The sequence below is a fragment of the Strongylocentrotus purpuratus genome, unplaced genomic scaffold (genome assembly GCF_000002235.5).
Source record: "Strongylocentrotus purpuratus isolate Spur 01 unplaced genomic scaffold, Spur_5.0 spur5_scaffold_13, whole genome shotgun sequence".
Lineage (NCBI taxonomy): Eukaryota > Metazoa > Echinodermata > Echinoidea > Camarodonta > Strongylocentrotidae > Strongylocentrotus > Strongylocentrotus purpuratus.
In genome coordinates this window covers 33,481,145-33,498,047 of record NW_022145598.1, presented here as the reverse complement: position 1 = coordinate 33,498,047, position 16,903 = coordinate 33,481,145, and the positions used below count along the sequence as shown (strand labels likewise).

The 16,903-nt window shown below is 36.1% G+C and overlaps 1 protein-coding gene across 1 annotated transcript in view; it reads left to right on the top strand.

Moving 5' to 3' along the window:
- The window catches only part of LOC105446516, a 115,368-nt gene that overhangs the window by 46,094 nt on the left and 52,371 nt on the right, over window positions 1-16,903 (top strand). Inside the window, exons 10-11 of the mRNA XM_030983715.1 lie at window positions 9,991-10,145; window positions 11,230-11,459. Of these exons, the coding sequence (XP_030839575.1) occupies window positions 9,991-10,145; window positions 11,230-11,459 (385 nt within the window). The remainder of the gene's footprint in view (window positions 1-9,990; window positions 10,146-11,229; window positions 11,460-16,903) is intronic.

Sequence of the window (16,903 nt, the reverse complement as noted above, 5' to 3'; positions counted from 1 at the left end):
GTAGTTCTAAGGGATTGAACTTAATATTAGTTCCTATAAAAGCCATGTACAGTGTTAGGTGGTTAATCAGCGATATTCCGAATATAACATCAGTGGCATATGCAGCATGTGATGGGGAATGTGTAGCCCCTTTCCAATATAGTTCCTAACCCCTTTCGAAGTCACCGCTCCCCCCCCAAAAAAAAAAAAAAATACACACAGCCCCTCCCCCCCCCCCCAAAAAAAAAGAAGAAAAAAAAGAAGGAAAGTAATATATAAATATATTATCAATACATCTTGCAATGTTTATAATGCACGCGGTATTGCATTTCCGACCTTGGTCCAGGTCCATGTAATATCTTATTCCCATCACTAAATCTGGATATGCCACTGGTTCTGTTCCTACGATGTAAGGTTCTGTAAAATGGCTGATACTCTTATAAATGTGTTTGCTGAGCCTGGAATCTGTAGCAGTTTGCCAAGATATATATGAAATGTGGATTTTGTAAATTTAATTTAGTTTATCGTGTTCACTTCATATCAATATGTATGTTTGTAGTAACGAGAAATCGTGTATTCGTTTGTATCACCCTTCTGTCCCGCTAACTGCATTATGGTGCATGTTCTTCAGTAATCCCAGCCAAACATCTGCATGTGAATTTTAGTTTTCCATTATTTATTTTAAGGAATATTTTGCGGATAGCAAAAACACAAGGTTCCATACAATGCCAATGTTAAGGCTCTCAAATTGTGGATTATTTTTGGAGGTGTCTATGAGCATTTGCTGAGAGTTTGCTGAAAATAGATATCATGCCATTTCCAACATTCTAAATCATGGAATGTGCCAGTAATCTCTAGTTCAACATCCCTTTCTTTATTTACAGACAAAAGTTAATAGCTTTTTACACGACGAGTTGTCTCGTGATTTTTTTAAGAGGCACTTGAATATGCAGTCGTCGTTTATGTTGAAACTTCAAATTCAAGCTGTCACCATCATGCTCCTATTTTATTGTATGTCTGGTCACGCATCCATCTGGGCCCTTAAATCATACTTCTTAATAGCCGATCCGTTCTCCTCATTAACGTGATAAAGAATGTCGTTGTCCCGCTTCTCTTTGTTGTTTATCTCATAGCCTGCCATGAGGCTGCATGCACGCTATCGTTACAGTGCTTTGTACATGCGAGCAAACCATTGCTATGGTGCCATGTGCGTGCGTGCACACTTTCGTAGTAGCGGTTATTGTCCATGTTCATTGTAGTGTGCTGTGTATTTTGCACGCGCTATTCATAAAACCATCGCGTTAATCAGATTATCTCAATATAAACTTGGCACTCCGTGATTTGGGGCTTGGCACAATGGGGATTAGCCCTGTGGCATGATAAGAGTTATTAAATAGACACTGTAAGCTGTTTCAATATTTTCATGTTTGTGTTTATGTTTTCAACGCTATTCTGTATGATGCATTATGTATGAGCTGTATTTGGTCGTGAGGCAGTCGCTTGCCTTTTGGTGGATGGATTTTTCTTGTCTACTAACTTGAATTATATTAAACAACAATTCGTTGGTACATTTTTGTTTTCAGTTGTACACACACTTTGAAATTGTGTATATGTTTTCATCTACTAACAATAATCATTCGTTATTATTGGTGTATTTGTGAAATGAATAGCAAGAGTTTAGAAACTCGAAAAAAAGCACTTGTTATTCTAGTTGATTTTGCACGAAACAAAATCACCTTTATATGTTCAGCCTCCCTGTGTCTACATGTATATATTCACACGCACTAGCATTTGCTAAGATATCACATTCGCACAACTATATAATGGTCACTAATGAAACGTATAATGGAATAGAGTCGAGATGGTGAAAGTATGATATAGAGTCGAGATGGTGAAAGTATGATAAAGAGTCGAGATGGTGAAAGTATGATATAGAGTCGAGATGGTGAACGTATGATATAGAGTCGAGATGGAGAAAGTATGAAATAGAGTCGAGATGGTGAAAGTATGATAAAGAGTCGAGATGGTGAAAGTATGATATAGAGTCGAGATGGTGAAATTATGAAATAGAGTCGAGATGGTGAAAGTATGAAAAAGAGTTACGTAGTTGATACTAGAGTGTTAGACCTCAAAAAGAGAGTGGGTGCTCTAGAAAAGTTGGTGATAAAACCCCGGGGGGGGGGGGGTACTCACGTATATTGGGTATACGGGGATGTGCCGCTCTGAAGGGTGACTTTTTCAGGAAAGATCCTTAGACATGGGTCCCCTTTTCATTAAAAAAATCCTTAGACATGGGTCCCTTTTTTCATTTATTCCTTTCCCCTCTTTTCTCCCTCATTTTCTCCGGGATTTTGGGATTTTCTCCTACATTGCAAATGCCTAAATCTCTCCCATCTCTAAATAAAATAATGAATCCTTCGGTTGATTGCATTTCCAGTGTACGAGGTGTACGCACTGCCCTCTAAGTCAGTAGCTCGTAAACTCAACTAGATCCCGGGGTACCACATATATCACGACCCCATGGGCTCTATACCGGGTACTCATATGGCATAATGCGCGCTAGGTATGGTATCCGCCCGTAAAGGGGTCGTACCCCCGGAAAATTGTAGCGCTTTGCACGCTGAAAATGATATGATCATCAGCTATTCCCTGCGTACCCTCTGTTCAGCAGCCGGGCAGCAGCGGGGCTCAAGCAGGGAGCTATATAGCCAATGCTTGAGAGCTCGTGTACGGGTACGTTAATTAAAACAGGAAAAGTCCTTCAATTAGAACAGATGCTAGAGGTGCTAGCACAGTATAATTATGTTGCATGGTGTTTTCATCTTTATGTGTGTAAACTACTTGTAAACTACATGTTGTATGGTACAGTTTACTAATAAAGAATTTTATCGAGAAACTGCAAAATTTTTGGCCATTGTATTAATACACACATAGGTGCATTACTATCCTGGCTGTGTATTAAAAGCTGTGCTATTGATTCTCAACATTTCAAACACCACTGTATAAAACTCAACCAATTTCACTAAAAATCTATACTTTAGTGACAATCGATTTTTTCAACTTTCCGATGTTAGAAAGAATAATTTAAAAAATCAAATTGTGAGTCCACTGTCGAACTTGCCGATCAGCCGCATCGGCATGATTGTGTGCATTACTGTGTTATGAGTGTATTGACTATTCATGTATTTAAATGCTGCCTATTAACGCGTAGTGCAGTGCTAAAGGTCAATATGCATTAGCGTTGACTCTCCATATGCTTTGCTAGAGTGTATTATTACAGCTTAAAAAATGTAATATTTGACGTTTGAAATCCTTAGACATGGGTACCTATTTCAGCAAAAGGACCCTTGGATGTGGGTATGGGTTCGGAGGTCTCAGCCGCACACCCCCGTCCGACTATAATCTGAGTACCCCCCCCCCCCCGGGGATAAAGCATAGAGATGAATGATCCGTCAAATGCGGCGTTACGGCATGTTACGGCGCTAAACTACGGATTTATGGTGTTTATGTTTACTGTACAATTATGTTAACTTTTTTTTAATTAAAAAAAAACATATTTACGATGAAATAATACAATAATGTGAATTGGGTTTTATTTCTCTAGTTAAAAATGCTTTGTATATTTTATCTCTGTTCACTAGTTACATGACTAAATTACAATTCTTATCTTTGTATTCAAATCTTGTTTGATGATGTTTTGAGAGAGTCGAAACATAGCCCTGAATTATATATCAAAGGGTTGTGTGAAAGTCCAAAGAACTCGGCGGTATGAACAGGTCGGAGTAAAACAAGCTACATTTGTCGAAAGGCTGTTGAGAGGTTCATAAACTCAATACACGATCAATAAGAAACAACGGTTCTATTGCTGAAAAGAGGTAATTCAAATACAAAAGAAACTAGACCTATACAAAATCAATACCCTTTTATACACATAGACTGCAATACGCTTCCCCGTGTTGCCATGCGAGGATCACATACACGTTCCTTTATTTAGTTGATCGAACAATAGATATGGATCCAACCTACAACGGCGTTGTAAACGTTCCTTAGAAAGTCAAACACAAAGTATACCGGTAGAAAGAAAGTCAAAAAGTCCAAATTCCATAGACACTCCTGTTAAAAGTCAGTTCCACAAATAAAATACCTATCCACTATTCAAAACGTCAATAATTCCTAAAGATCTTTTAGTAAAATTCAAAATGTCAAAATTCACATGGAAACACGTGTTGTAATTAACTTTTTGCTTGAAAAAAATCCAAGTCCAACAGAGAAAATCACTAAGTAAAATGCATAAAGTCACAATCACATTCACAAGTCCAAAATGACAAATCCCTAATTAAATTCAAAAAGTCAAGACCTCGTCAAAACCCCATAGACACACGTGTTATAAGTCCGTTTTTTCTCGAAAATAGACTGTCAAAGTTAATGTACACGAGTCAATTAGAAATAGTATAAGTACGAAAGAAATCGTGTACAAAACCTATGGCCGTCCCGGAACTCACTGCTACAACTACTAAGGTCTATGCAAAATGGTTGATATTCTTATAAATGTGTTTGATGAGCCTGGGATCTGCAGAAGTTTGTCAAACGGTAAAATAATATTTGGATTTGGATTTAATTTAGTTTATCATGTTTATTTTATATTAATATATATAGTTGTAGTAGCAAGAAAACGTGCATTCGTTTGTATTATCCTACTCTTCCGCTAACTGCTTTAGTAGTGGATATTTTCAGTAGTCCCAGCCAAGCATCTCGATGTGACTTTTACTTTTCCATCATTCATTGAATGAATATTGTGCGGATAGCAAAAACACATGATACAATGCGAGTGGTGGATCATTTTAATGTTGTCTATGTGGAGTATGAGCATGTGCTGGTTGAATACTATCAATTGAGTTTGCTGGTATCATTATGCCATTTCTAACATTCTAAATCATGGAATGTGCCATGCAGTAATCTCCAGGGGGGGGGGGGGGTACATAGCCTTTTTCCAATGGCAAATGACAAAAAGCATTGACAAATATGCTGATAACCAATCAGAAGCAAGGATTTCAGTAGCTCATAACAAAATCTGTCGTTTGTCACTGATGAAGAAAACAAATTGTGAAACGCCGCCCCCCCCCCCGAGTTTATGGCTTTGTAAATGACGAGTTGACTCATGATTTTCAAAAGAGGCGCTTGAATATACAGTCATTTTTTATGTTTTAACTCCCACTCTCAACTTTCACCATCATGCTTCCTTTTGTTATCATATGACAGGTAACGCATCCTTCTAAACCCTTAAGTTCACATATGCTTCTGAATTGACGTGTCTTTCTCCACACTTACGTGCCTAAAGAATGTGATTGTCCCATATGTCTTTGTTGTTTGTTACATATAACTTGTTGGCTCTTTCAATATTATTATTCTTTTGGAAGTTAAATTCCCGCATTATTTTTTGCTTCGATGAATCAACGCTTTTCTGTATTTAGTATATGTATGAATTGAATTTGGTCGTGAGGTATTCGCTTATCTTTTGGGGAAGGTTTTTTCTTGTATGCTGACTTGAATTATATTAGCCAACAAATTATGAGAACACTTTCAAATTATTTATTTTTGTCCCCGTGATTGATGATTTTTCAAAAGGGGCTAAATATGTAAAATTTACTGTTATACAGTTAAACAGTTCTAAGTTAAAATGATTACTAAGATACTTCCATGAAACAAATTCGAAGTGGAAATGGATGTTTGATTATTGGTTTGATAAACTGGGTGGTAATTTGGTTACACAAAACTGTAAATGTGAAGTATTATAATAACTATTTCACCCTGAAAAAAGCTAGACAAATGGAAGGATGGTGCTATTTATAAATTGTCTACGATGAATGTGTGACGGTGTGAAAGTGCAAGGATATAATGGTGTAAAAAAAAAAGATTTAAATCTGTTATAACATTTGAGGAAATAGTACTGACTAGTTGTATAATAGGTGTGGGTTGTAAGAGTGTGGAGGTGTAAAGATGTGAAGGTGTGACGGTGTGAAAGTGCAAGGATATAATGGTGTAAAGGTGTGAGGTGTCAGGGTGTAAATGTGTTAGATGTGAGCATGGTAGGGCGCTGTAGTTTTGCTAGCGTTTGAAGAGGTATGATAATGTGGCGTGCATAGATTGGAGAAAGGGATAAAGATTTGGGGGTGTGAAGATGCGAGGAGGTGAAGATGTGAGGTGTGGTGTGTAAGGGTAAGAAGGTGCGAGGATGTGTGGTTTAAATGTGTAAGATGTGGTCGTGTAAGGATTCTGTGTTTTTGCAACGGTTTGAAGTGGTGTGAATATGTGGCTTGCATAGATTGGAGAAAGAGAGAGAAACGTTTTTGTTTAAAGCTCGAACAAATATGAAGATACCATTTTAATACGAAAGGGCAAAATATCGACCTTGATAACGAAAAAGGAAAGGGGGTAACAACGGTTGAAGAGTAATTTTAGCTTTCATATACCGTATTCTGTAACGAATGCATGAACGTTTAAAAAAAAAATCAGATATTTGAATATTTTTGAAAGGGAATATTACTAACGGAATACTAAGGTAAATGTTATTGGCAATAAAACGTTATTTACATGTCGGGGCATGTAAACATATCGATTGACCAACATTTCCGATAGGCGAAACATTCTGAAACCTATCATTATAGACTTACATGTATATGTATACATACACATATATGCCTATAGAAAAGCCCCGTATTATAAATTAGTATTAATGACCCCATTTTTCAAAAAAAATTAACTTCCATATTACTTTTCCGATTTTGTTCATTTTCTCAACCAGATTTCTAATACGATCTGAATCCTATGAAGGGTAAATTTCTTTTGATTCTTTGTTCTAATGGGACTGAGATTCAAATACTGTCGCCTACGTGTTGCAACATGAATGGATCTTGGTATGATTGTACAAAACTGTAAAGCGCATAGAGAAATTCACAATTTATTATGCGCTATATAAATATACTATATTATTATTATTATTATTCTGACATCACATGGTTTGGTTCCATTGTTCATCTCACGTGTGATGATGGATACAGGTTGAATGGAAGTGGGACACTGCAGTGTGTTCCAGGAGTCAGACTATCGCCAGAATTGCCCATATGGAATGCATCAGCCCCGACGTGTGATCGGAATACAGGTAAAATAAAATTGGTAATTTACTAAGGAATTACCACGAAATAAATATCGGGCGCGCATCGACATGGAGCGGGTGCATGTAGGAGGTTAATGAGCTAGCGGCGACCCTGGATGGGGGCAAAATAACGCAATGGAAAAGGGCGCAAAAAAATATACAAACGTAAGAGAAATGAGAATGGGGAGAAAAGCAGAATGCATCCCCTGCATATGAAGGGAAAATCATACTTCTTCGGAATAATTTTTTTATTGGGAATATTCATTGCGTCCCATCTATAGAAATAGAAAACTGTTTATCGAGGGTTCAAAATTAAAATCAATGCCCCCGGGATCCATAATATATAAATACGCCATTGGTAAATGGATATTTAATGGGTTAAATCACATAGGACTACGTTAGTTTTAAAGAAAGCAGAACGATCTAAAGTAAGCGCTTACCCAGGGCTGTTCGATATTTTGTGTTGGGGGGAGGAAATGGGATGGGGGGGGGGGGGGAGGGAGCTGACGAGCATGGGGTTTCGGAATTTATTTTCTACATGTGCCTCACAAAAAAATAAAATTAGGAGGGGTACCTGGAGAAATACGAGAGAAGCTTGAGTCATTTTATCCTCACTTAAACCGCTATTGCATGCGCTAACATTCTGTACAGTTAAAAAGAACAAAACAATTTTACTCGATATATTGGCCTGGAGTTCTGATATTTTTTTCTCTCTGTGCCTCGTCATTTGTCTTTCATTTTGTTTTGTCTTGATACATGATACTTGATAAATGTAGTATTTTATTAACTTTTTGGTATATCCTTCTTAACCGTCTATTCCTAATGTTTTGTCCGATATTGCTTACATCTTCCTCAGGAAATTTATGTAAGATACATGTACTTCTGAGAGCATTCACAAAATTGAGCTAAAGCGCTTAGAAACATTTGTGTGAAAGCGCTTTTAAAATACAATTTATTATTATTGTCATTAATAGTGTTGTTATTATCATAATCATAATTGTACTTTATTTCAATAATTTGATATGAAGATTTTGTTTTTGTGCAAAAAGGTGAGTCTGTTTTTAAACCAGTGACAACACAAGGCCTACATACAACGGCACTATCAGGTAAAATTATGTTTTATTTTGTTCACACCTTTGCATTGTAATATCATGGGTACCCAACATGCAATGTTTTAAAAAGGGGTTCGACCATGATTGAGTGGAATTCAATTTGCGAAAGAATGTCCTCCCATCCATTGTAATTAATACCCCCCCCCCTAAAAAAGGTATGTATATATTAATATATTTAATAAAAAAATCATATATAAATAAATAAATGAATAATTATGAGAAATAATTAAGAGAGTAAACAAAAAGAAGATATATACAAATACTCACCAAATTTCTTAAGTCCTGAAGCACGTTTATTCAAACAAGATATACTGTAGAGACAGTAAAAGTGAAAGAGTTTGGCCATTGGTGTCACTCAGTCACTTTCAAAGCTCATCAATCAAACTTTGCTTTCCAATGATAGTGGAAGTTTCGCTTATGTACGATGGTTTTGCCTCTTATAAATTGCACTTAAGCAATTTAAATACTTTGTCTATCTTTTCAAGGGCCTTTTAACACTCGATAATGAAACTTCGAATCTAAATTAGTTCTTTTCTATCCGTTAATTTTTAAAGTGACCTTGATCAATTGACCAAGGACGCGAAATGTACCATTTCCCACGCTTCTCTTAATTAAATAATTCCTATACTTTTGATACTATACATCATATATTTACGTGTACTGTTACATCTACATCATTATATCAAATGCTTTTGAATAAAATACATAGTAAATTTTACTGGATGTTCTATAAACTGCACAGTAATGCACATGCCATGCATTCTTAAAACTTGTTTATTATGCATACCGTCTTCAATAATAATGACAAAATGGTTTGAACTCTGCAACCGTTCCTTCTTATTATAAATTCATCAAGTTTGTAGAAAAGTGTATCTTCTATTTAGGACACATGAATTGTTAATTGCGATAACACTCTTGATAGCTCTCCCGAACTGAATTGAAGTTTAATATGACACTGAAACTTAATATTTCTCTTTAAGATAATATTGGAAATGTACAATTGGTGTTCAAATTCAAACTGTATAAACGTGTAGTTTTATTCCTTTAAATACTATTTATAGACATTACTTTCATCTATAATGAAGACGATACATCAACGGATGAAGGTTAGTGCAATTTATCTCTTGACATCATCATCTGAAACTATGAAACCTGAGATCTCATTGGAAAACAACTTTCTTTTTCTCTCTCAATAAGACTCATTTGAAGTAGTGGACGTTTGACAAAACTTCGATATTAATTTTCTTTAATAATAATAATAATAATAATATAAATTTATAACGCGCACGTATCCGGAACTTCCGATCAAGGCGCGACAGACAAAAATGAAACACTTTTTGTCAAATCGACAAAAGACTTTCGTTTTAACATCTCTATTCAATCTAAACAAATATGAATAATCGTTAGCAAGATAACTTAGATAAGGGACAATACATTTAAACGTGTGTTGATAATGCAGCGCACTGAATAATGATATATATATTTTGATTAATATTGATCAATAATCCAGTCATTCGTCACCTTAAAAGTCCAGTCATACGGACATGTCAGAAATTAGACTGATAACAATCCGAATAAACATACATTGCACCGCATGACAAAGAATATGTCGGCTTAGAATTGGTTTCGAGGTGTGAATGAAGGATAAATGTTCTTTTTAGAATAAGTACTTTTTTATTAAAATGAAGATTTGAAAATGGATCAATATAGGCCTACATTTAACTTGTTTTTCTTCTAATCATGTAGATTGTCAATTCACCGTGAAATCTACCATCTTGAAGCACGTGCTCATGGGATCTACGTATGGCCTGGCAGCTATCATTGTCATCATAGTGATATACTGCATCACAACTCAAGTCAGACAGCATCTCTCTTTAGAGAGACAAGACCCTGCCTCACAGGTAATACCACCCCCCCCCCCTCCAAAAAAAAGACAACACTTTTTATCGCCCTTATCAATACGGTTGCTTTCTTCGCCTTTCTACATGATCTCTCGTTTGCTACACGTTCAGTTTTGCACAAAACAATAAAGCACCAACTGAAATGAGGATTATTTTGTGTTACATAATGGCAATTTTCGATCTTCATTAAGTCCAAAACAGCTAGACCGTTTAACACCGGTATAGATTAATCATCCACTGGGAACAGTTAATCATCTTCAAGCCTTTGGTATATCTTTCCAATGATACATACACAATGGAGCGAGAGAGCTTATTTAGGTGGCATATAAAGAGTTAGACAAACATGAAAAACCGTCTGAAAATGAATAAATGAGATCACGAAATATGGGTAAACACTGGGCCAATCAGGGGCCAAACTGTAGATCAGAGAAAAAGAAAATTAAAATGACATTTTTAATACATGTGATGTAAGCAATACATGGTAAATATGTGAGATTTAAACATTTCCCGAACTGGAATATTTTCTTTAATAAGTTTTCTTTGAAATTCTTTGACATGTGTATTTATCTATTTCATAATACTTTAAAAGCTGATGTTTAGATAAAGTTAATTCATTTCGTTATTTAGCCTACAACAGTTTTAGTCTTACAACCATCCGAATATAATTCAGTACATGATCCCAACAATTTTGTTTTTTGTTTTGGTTTGTTGATATCATCCTTACTCCTGTGAAATAACAAGTGTTCAAATTTAGAACATATATTTCCTTTACGTTGATTCTCGAATCAACGTTTTAAAGCTATTTATGGTGGCATAATAAAGACAAAGTGTTTTGCTCCGGGGTTTTGCTCTACTAGTACATGGTATGAGGTAAAACCAACGTATTAATTCAGAATGGGTTTATGGCACATGTTCCATTATGAAATGTTTTTGAAATGTGGTATGAAAAATAATTGAAATTGAATAATGTCCGTAACTGAATTATTTGTATTATATACAATGGAGGGATATATATTGTATAATGATGCACCCGGGCATTTTTCACATCTTAATTTCCATTTTTTTTCTTCCACATCGCCAATAGATTTCTCACACTACTTTGGATATAACGCTGCCCATCCAGCAAGGAAACGCTGACGTTGGTCGGGTGACGATCAGAACGGATTCTGTGTTATACGAGACCATCTCTGACGAAACACTCGGGGCGCAATCTAGAAGGACAGAGGGGGAGCAGGATACAGGGGAAGATCCATTTGGATACATCATTCATGATCCACAACCGAATTGGAATACAAAGGCCACAGCTGATGGCGCGTGGGATCCTCGAAGATATCCACGAGCACAAGTTCAAAGGCAACATGAATTACATGCAGGTGGATACCTTGTGCCAAACGTGTTGCAACGAAATTAACCTCTCTCCTCGCGGCAATAGTGAATGCAAGAAAGTCGTACATGCTTTAAATGCTCGTTATGTGATTGTGACAAATGCCACGTTCCCCAGACATTTGTTTCGCAAAACGTAGAAGGAAGACAGCGAAACGATGGCACAGTCACAACAATTTAGACAGGTTGCTAGTAGATTCAACTTTATTGGTTAAATTCTCACCCAAGTTGGTCAACACTGCATATCAGCAGAGCGTCAGAGGAGAATAGGAGAAACAGCTTGAACTATAAATGAGGACTTTTCCAAATTACCAGCAGAGTCTGAACAGCCCCATAGCAGCACGAATCCATCCATAGGAGTTTCCTGCAGTATAATTCATTATGACTACCTAGCTACCATTGACGATCTATGTGAAAACAGCAAAAGCCATAAACACATGCCCCGACACATCGTTTGTAACTCACAGATTACCAGAACAGTGGTGGGGTGACCGACAATGATACTCAGTTAGTTGGTATCAGAAAAGCCCTCCTAGTTCAAAAGCACTTACAGCATCTGTCATATCTAAAAGTCACTCGCGCACCCATCCAGTATTGGTCTTGTTGAAAGAGGTGTACAGACAGTGAAGTTCGGGATGAAGAAAACAAAACATGTGGGCACGGCTTTGAATCTTAGTGTGACCAGCTGTCAAGAATTATCTGTCACACCAGCAGTTTCTGTAAAAGAAAAAGAGTCAAAAATAGGCCGGTCGATTTGCTTCTTTGCTGCTCAGATGATGCTTTGTATCACTAATCTACTAAAAAGAACTAAAGTAAATAAAATCTGTAAGTATTAAACATAACAGATTTGTGGAACACACGAGGTAATAGTTTGGAAGCAACTAGATATAAAGACAAGTCTGACCCGTATATATAGTGATTAAAACAGTTGGAATGTTCTATTTATTTATTAAGATCGAATTACTTAATTTGAAACAGGTAATATCGCATTGAAATTTACAATGATCTTTATTCCAACTGTTTAATTACTATTTCTAAAACCGTGACGGAGTAATGTTCTAATTGAATTTGTTGTTATATATGATAAACATATGTATAGGCCTATATATATATATATATATATATATATATATATATATACACACACACACACACACACACACACACACATACACACTCTCTTATATATACATAAAAGACTGTCATTCCCAAAAGGACTAAATCCGATTTTATTTTTTTATTTTTTTATTTTTTATATTTTTTATCATGTACTTAGAATTGTTAACTGTTACTTAAAAAAAAAAAACGCTTTAGATGCTTCCTTCCAGAAAGAATTAAATACGGAAACGTTCTTTAAATTTCATTGACAAATTTCACTGATCATCAAATATGGTATGGCTTAGTCACCATATCTACAATAACCAGAATTTAGCTTAAAGATACTGTGTCCCTTTTGCAGCCAACCTCAAATTCTGTAGAACTTTGCAGGAATTATAAATATGTAATTTTTGTCCTATCTGTGAAAAAACGTTAGCAGTGTCCTAATATTCAAATTATGCAAGGAAAGCTGTCAGACACTATTGTCAGTATTGGGTGACTGACTGGCTTTTTTTCTTCTGTGGTAATAACATACATAAAATTAGCTGTAAAGGATTTGTCTACATCAATAACCCACTTCTTGTAATGGCCAAAATTAAACTGATTGATCTTTGCGCAGCATAAAACGTACGACCATGCGGTACAATGGTCTGAAAATCAAGACTATTATTTATTGGCTCTACAGCTCCTTAGTCGATTTGACAACTAATAGTCATTATTTTTCCACTTAAAGAAATTTTCAAGCCCCCCTTTTTTAAGGAGAGTTCTAAATTAGTATTATCTTTCAAATTCCATTGGAATTTAACGTTTTCGTTTTTTTGGCCTGCAAATGGGACATAGTACCTTTAAGGACATGTGGTTTAAATGAACAAATTCGTAACCACCGTACGGGATTTAGTCCGTTTCGGAATGAAGCGATTTTGAGTGTAATCCACTGTCGAAATCATTCTTCAAATTCAATATATCATGCAGGGATTCCAATGTGTCAGATCCACATATTCATCTTAAATCTGTTTGGTCAAAAGTAGATTAACCGCCATTTTAAATTAAGCTCTTCGTATATTTCAAATCAAAATAAATTGATGCAATTAAAGCCGATTAATAATAAAGAGGCAAGCCAATAACGTTAATGCACCGCTAGGAGATATGTAAGCATAAATAGTTGGGTCCACCCTTATAGACCTTTACATTAGTTGATATAAAACTTGAATTGGGACTGCGTTTACCGTATTTTAATCATCTTAATTTATTTTTTTTCTTTATGTATCATCCTCATCTTGTCATTCTGCTTCTGTTTCTGATTTGTTTTTTGTCTCGTTAATTGTTTGTTTTCATCGTCTTTCATGTTTTTTTGATTCCGTAATTTTTTTCAAGATCAAGTTATAAATGTATAAAGTTTAATTATTATTGTGCAAACCTACACCTTACTTTCTCAGCATTGCTTTTAAGTGGGTTCGTTTTTTTTTCTTCTTCATTTTCTGTAACCAAATAAATTTGCATTACAAAGATATTTCAATGCTTATTTCTGTTATATACGTTTATTATTGTCTGTCATTGTTTATATTATATGAAAATAAATGAAAAATAAATAATAATAAATAAATAAATAAATAATGATTACTACTACTACTACTACCATTATCAAGACCACATTCTTCAAGAATGACAATCAGAGGCGTCGATAAAAAGAGGGTGTGGGGAAGCAGCACCCCCCCCCCCTCCATCAGAATTGTGTCGGTAAATTTGCACTGCCGTCGGGAAAATGAGAAACAGGGGAGGGGGAAATGAGAGGGAAAGAAAAAGAAAAGAAAAGAAAAAAAGGAAAGGAAAAGAACAAAAAGAAAGGAAAGAGAAGAGAAGAAAGAAAGAGAAGAAAAAAAAGAAAAAGAGAAAGGAGAGGGAAAAAAGAAAAAGAATAGAAAGGAAAAAAAAAGGGAAAAAAAAAGGAGGAAAGGAAAATAAAAAGAGAAAATGAAACAAAGAAACGGGGAGATGAAAGAGAGGAGAGAGAGGGGTATTGATCATGATAGAGGAGAGAGTCGGAGTTAGAGAGAGAGAGGGGGTTGTTGGCTGGAGTCGTCTCGTCGAGGGAGCAAGAAAGATACGCATAGATAATGTTGCTTTGTCGGGTCAGCTGTCTAGGTATTCTCGCTCGATCCTCGTGTACTATATCAATGCAGAAGTTTGAATTACTCGGTGAGATGTATAATATCTGTAGACGATTGATTTAAATATGCCTCCTCTATCTACAACATTTTTAACTGATTTGACAGTATTTAAAAAAATTAAATTAACTGAAAATAAATTATGTCATGTTGGGAGTGTCTCTAGAGAAGGTTGTACTAATGCAGTAGTGTACCTAAAGGTGATGTATTATTTCCCACCTAATTAATTCGATGTTATCTTATTTTAACGAAATCCTTTATGCAATTGTAAATTGAAGTTGCTTCAATTTACAGTTAGTTATTTTTAAATTACCAAAGAAGGGATCCCTAAAAACTGCAATAACTGGCTTGGCATCACACTATTGTCAATATCAAGCAAAATATTGGCAAAGATAATTATTACACGTATCACAGATGCCGTTGACCAAAGTCTCAGAAGGGAACAGGCAGGTTTTCGGAAGGGAAAAGGGTGCACTGACCAAATATTTTAACTACGTAATATCATAGAGCAATGCACAGAATGACAGATGAAACTTTATATTTATGTTGTTGACTTTGAAAAAGCATTCGATAGCATACACCGAGAGAGCCTTTGGAGAATACTACGCAAATATGGGATACCAGAGCAGCTAGTTCATTGGAACTGTCAGGCACGATGGAGGCGCAGGCAAAGACATTAAGAACCGTCCTAACAAAGCCAGAATTGCATTCAGAATGCTCAATAATATAGAACACAACAGTACAGCACTAAGACCAAGCTAAAATTGTACCAGAGCTGTGTCCGTTCCACTTTTATTTACTGCTCTGAATGTTGGAGAATGACGAAAAACGACCTCAATATGTCGCATTTTCAGGCCAAACACCATTTCAAATGAAGCACTGTAATATGCCTAATGCCATCAAGACAGCATGGAGAACTTTATCACGAGAAGAAGATGGAGATGGATCGGACATGTAATGAGAAAGAACATAGATGATATCACACGAACAGCCCTCCATTGGACACCACACGGCAAAGGAAATAGGGGACGTCCTAAAAAACACTTGGCGAAGAACATTTACTGTGGAAGAGGAGATTAAAGACCTAAACCACACATGGGGAACCATCCAAAGACTAGCCCAAGATCGGAAGGAGTGGAAGACTTTTGTTGCTGCCCTGTGTGCCAGCTAGAGGCATAATGGGCAGTAAGTATAGTAAGCAAGTAAATTGAAGTTGCGGGGATGGGTGGAGACTTGTTTTATCTCTTACCCTTATTAACGAGGGGGGGGGGGGTGAATCCAGAGAGGAAAAAAGTGGGAATTTAGTTGGTCAGGAGCATCCTCTGGAACTAATATATCTGTGGTGTCTTCAGGAAAGACGAGATAAATTGTCAATGAGTCTTGGTAACGGCCTAAAAAGACCGTTATCAAATTTTAGTCACTGGCTCCCTCTTTTGTGATTAACTCTAAGCAAGCAATCACTGTATGATATCCAAACATCTCCTGCAATCTTTTGAAAGATTAAGATAGAGGGAGAGAGGGAAGAAAAGAAAAGGAGAAAGAGAGAGAGAGAGAGAGAGAGAGAGAGAAGGAAGGGGATAGGAAGGAAGTCAGGGAAATATCAATACCAACTGTTGACTCGGTAAAAAACAGCCCAAGTATCCAAACATTGATTATAGACATTGTAATTAATCTGAAATACATGAAACATACAATAAAGAAATTCCCAAGAGAGCATAGAGAAATAAAAGAGTAAGATAGAGGGAGAGAGGGAAGAAAAGAAAAGGAGAATGAGAGAAAGAGAGAGAGAGAAGGAAGGGGATAGGAAGAAAGTTAGGTAAATATCAATACCAACTGTACACTCTGTAAAAACAGCCCAAGTATCCAAACATTATTACACATCATTGCAATTTACCCGAAATACATTAAACATACAATAAAGAAATTCCCAAGAGAGCATAGAGAAAGAAAAGAGTTAGAGGGAGAGAGGGAAGGAAAGAAAAGGTGAAAGGGAGAGAGAGAGAGAAGGAAGGGAATATTACCCGAAATACATTAAACATACAATAAAGAAATTCCCAAGAGAGCATAGAGAAAGAAAAGAGTTAGAGGGAGAGAGGGAAGGAAAGAAAAGGT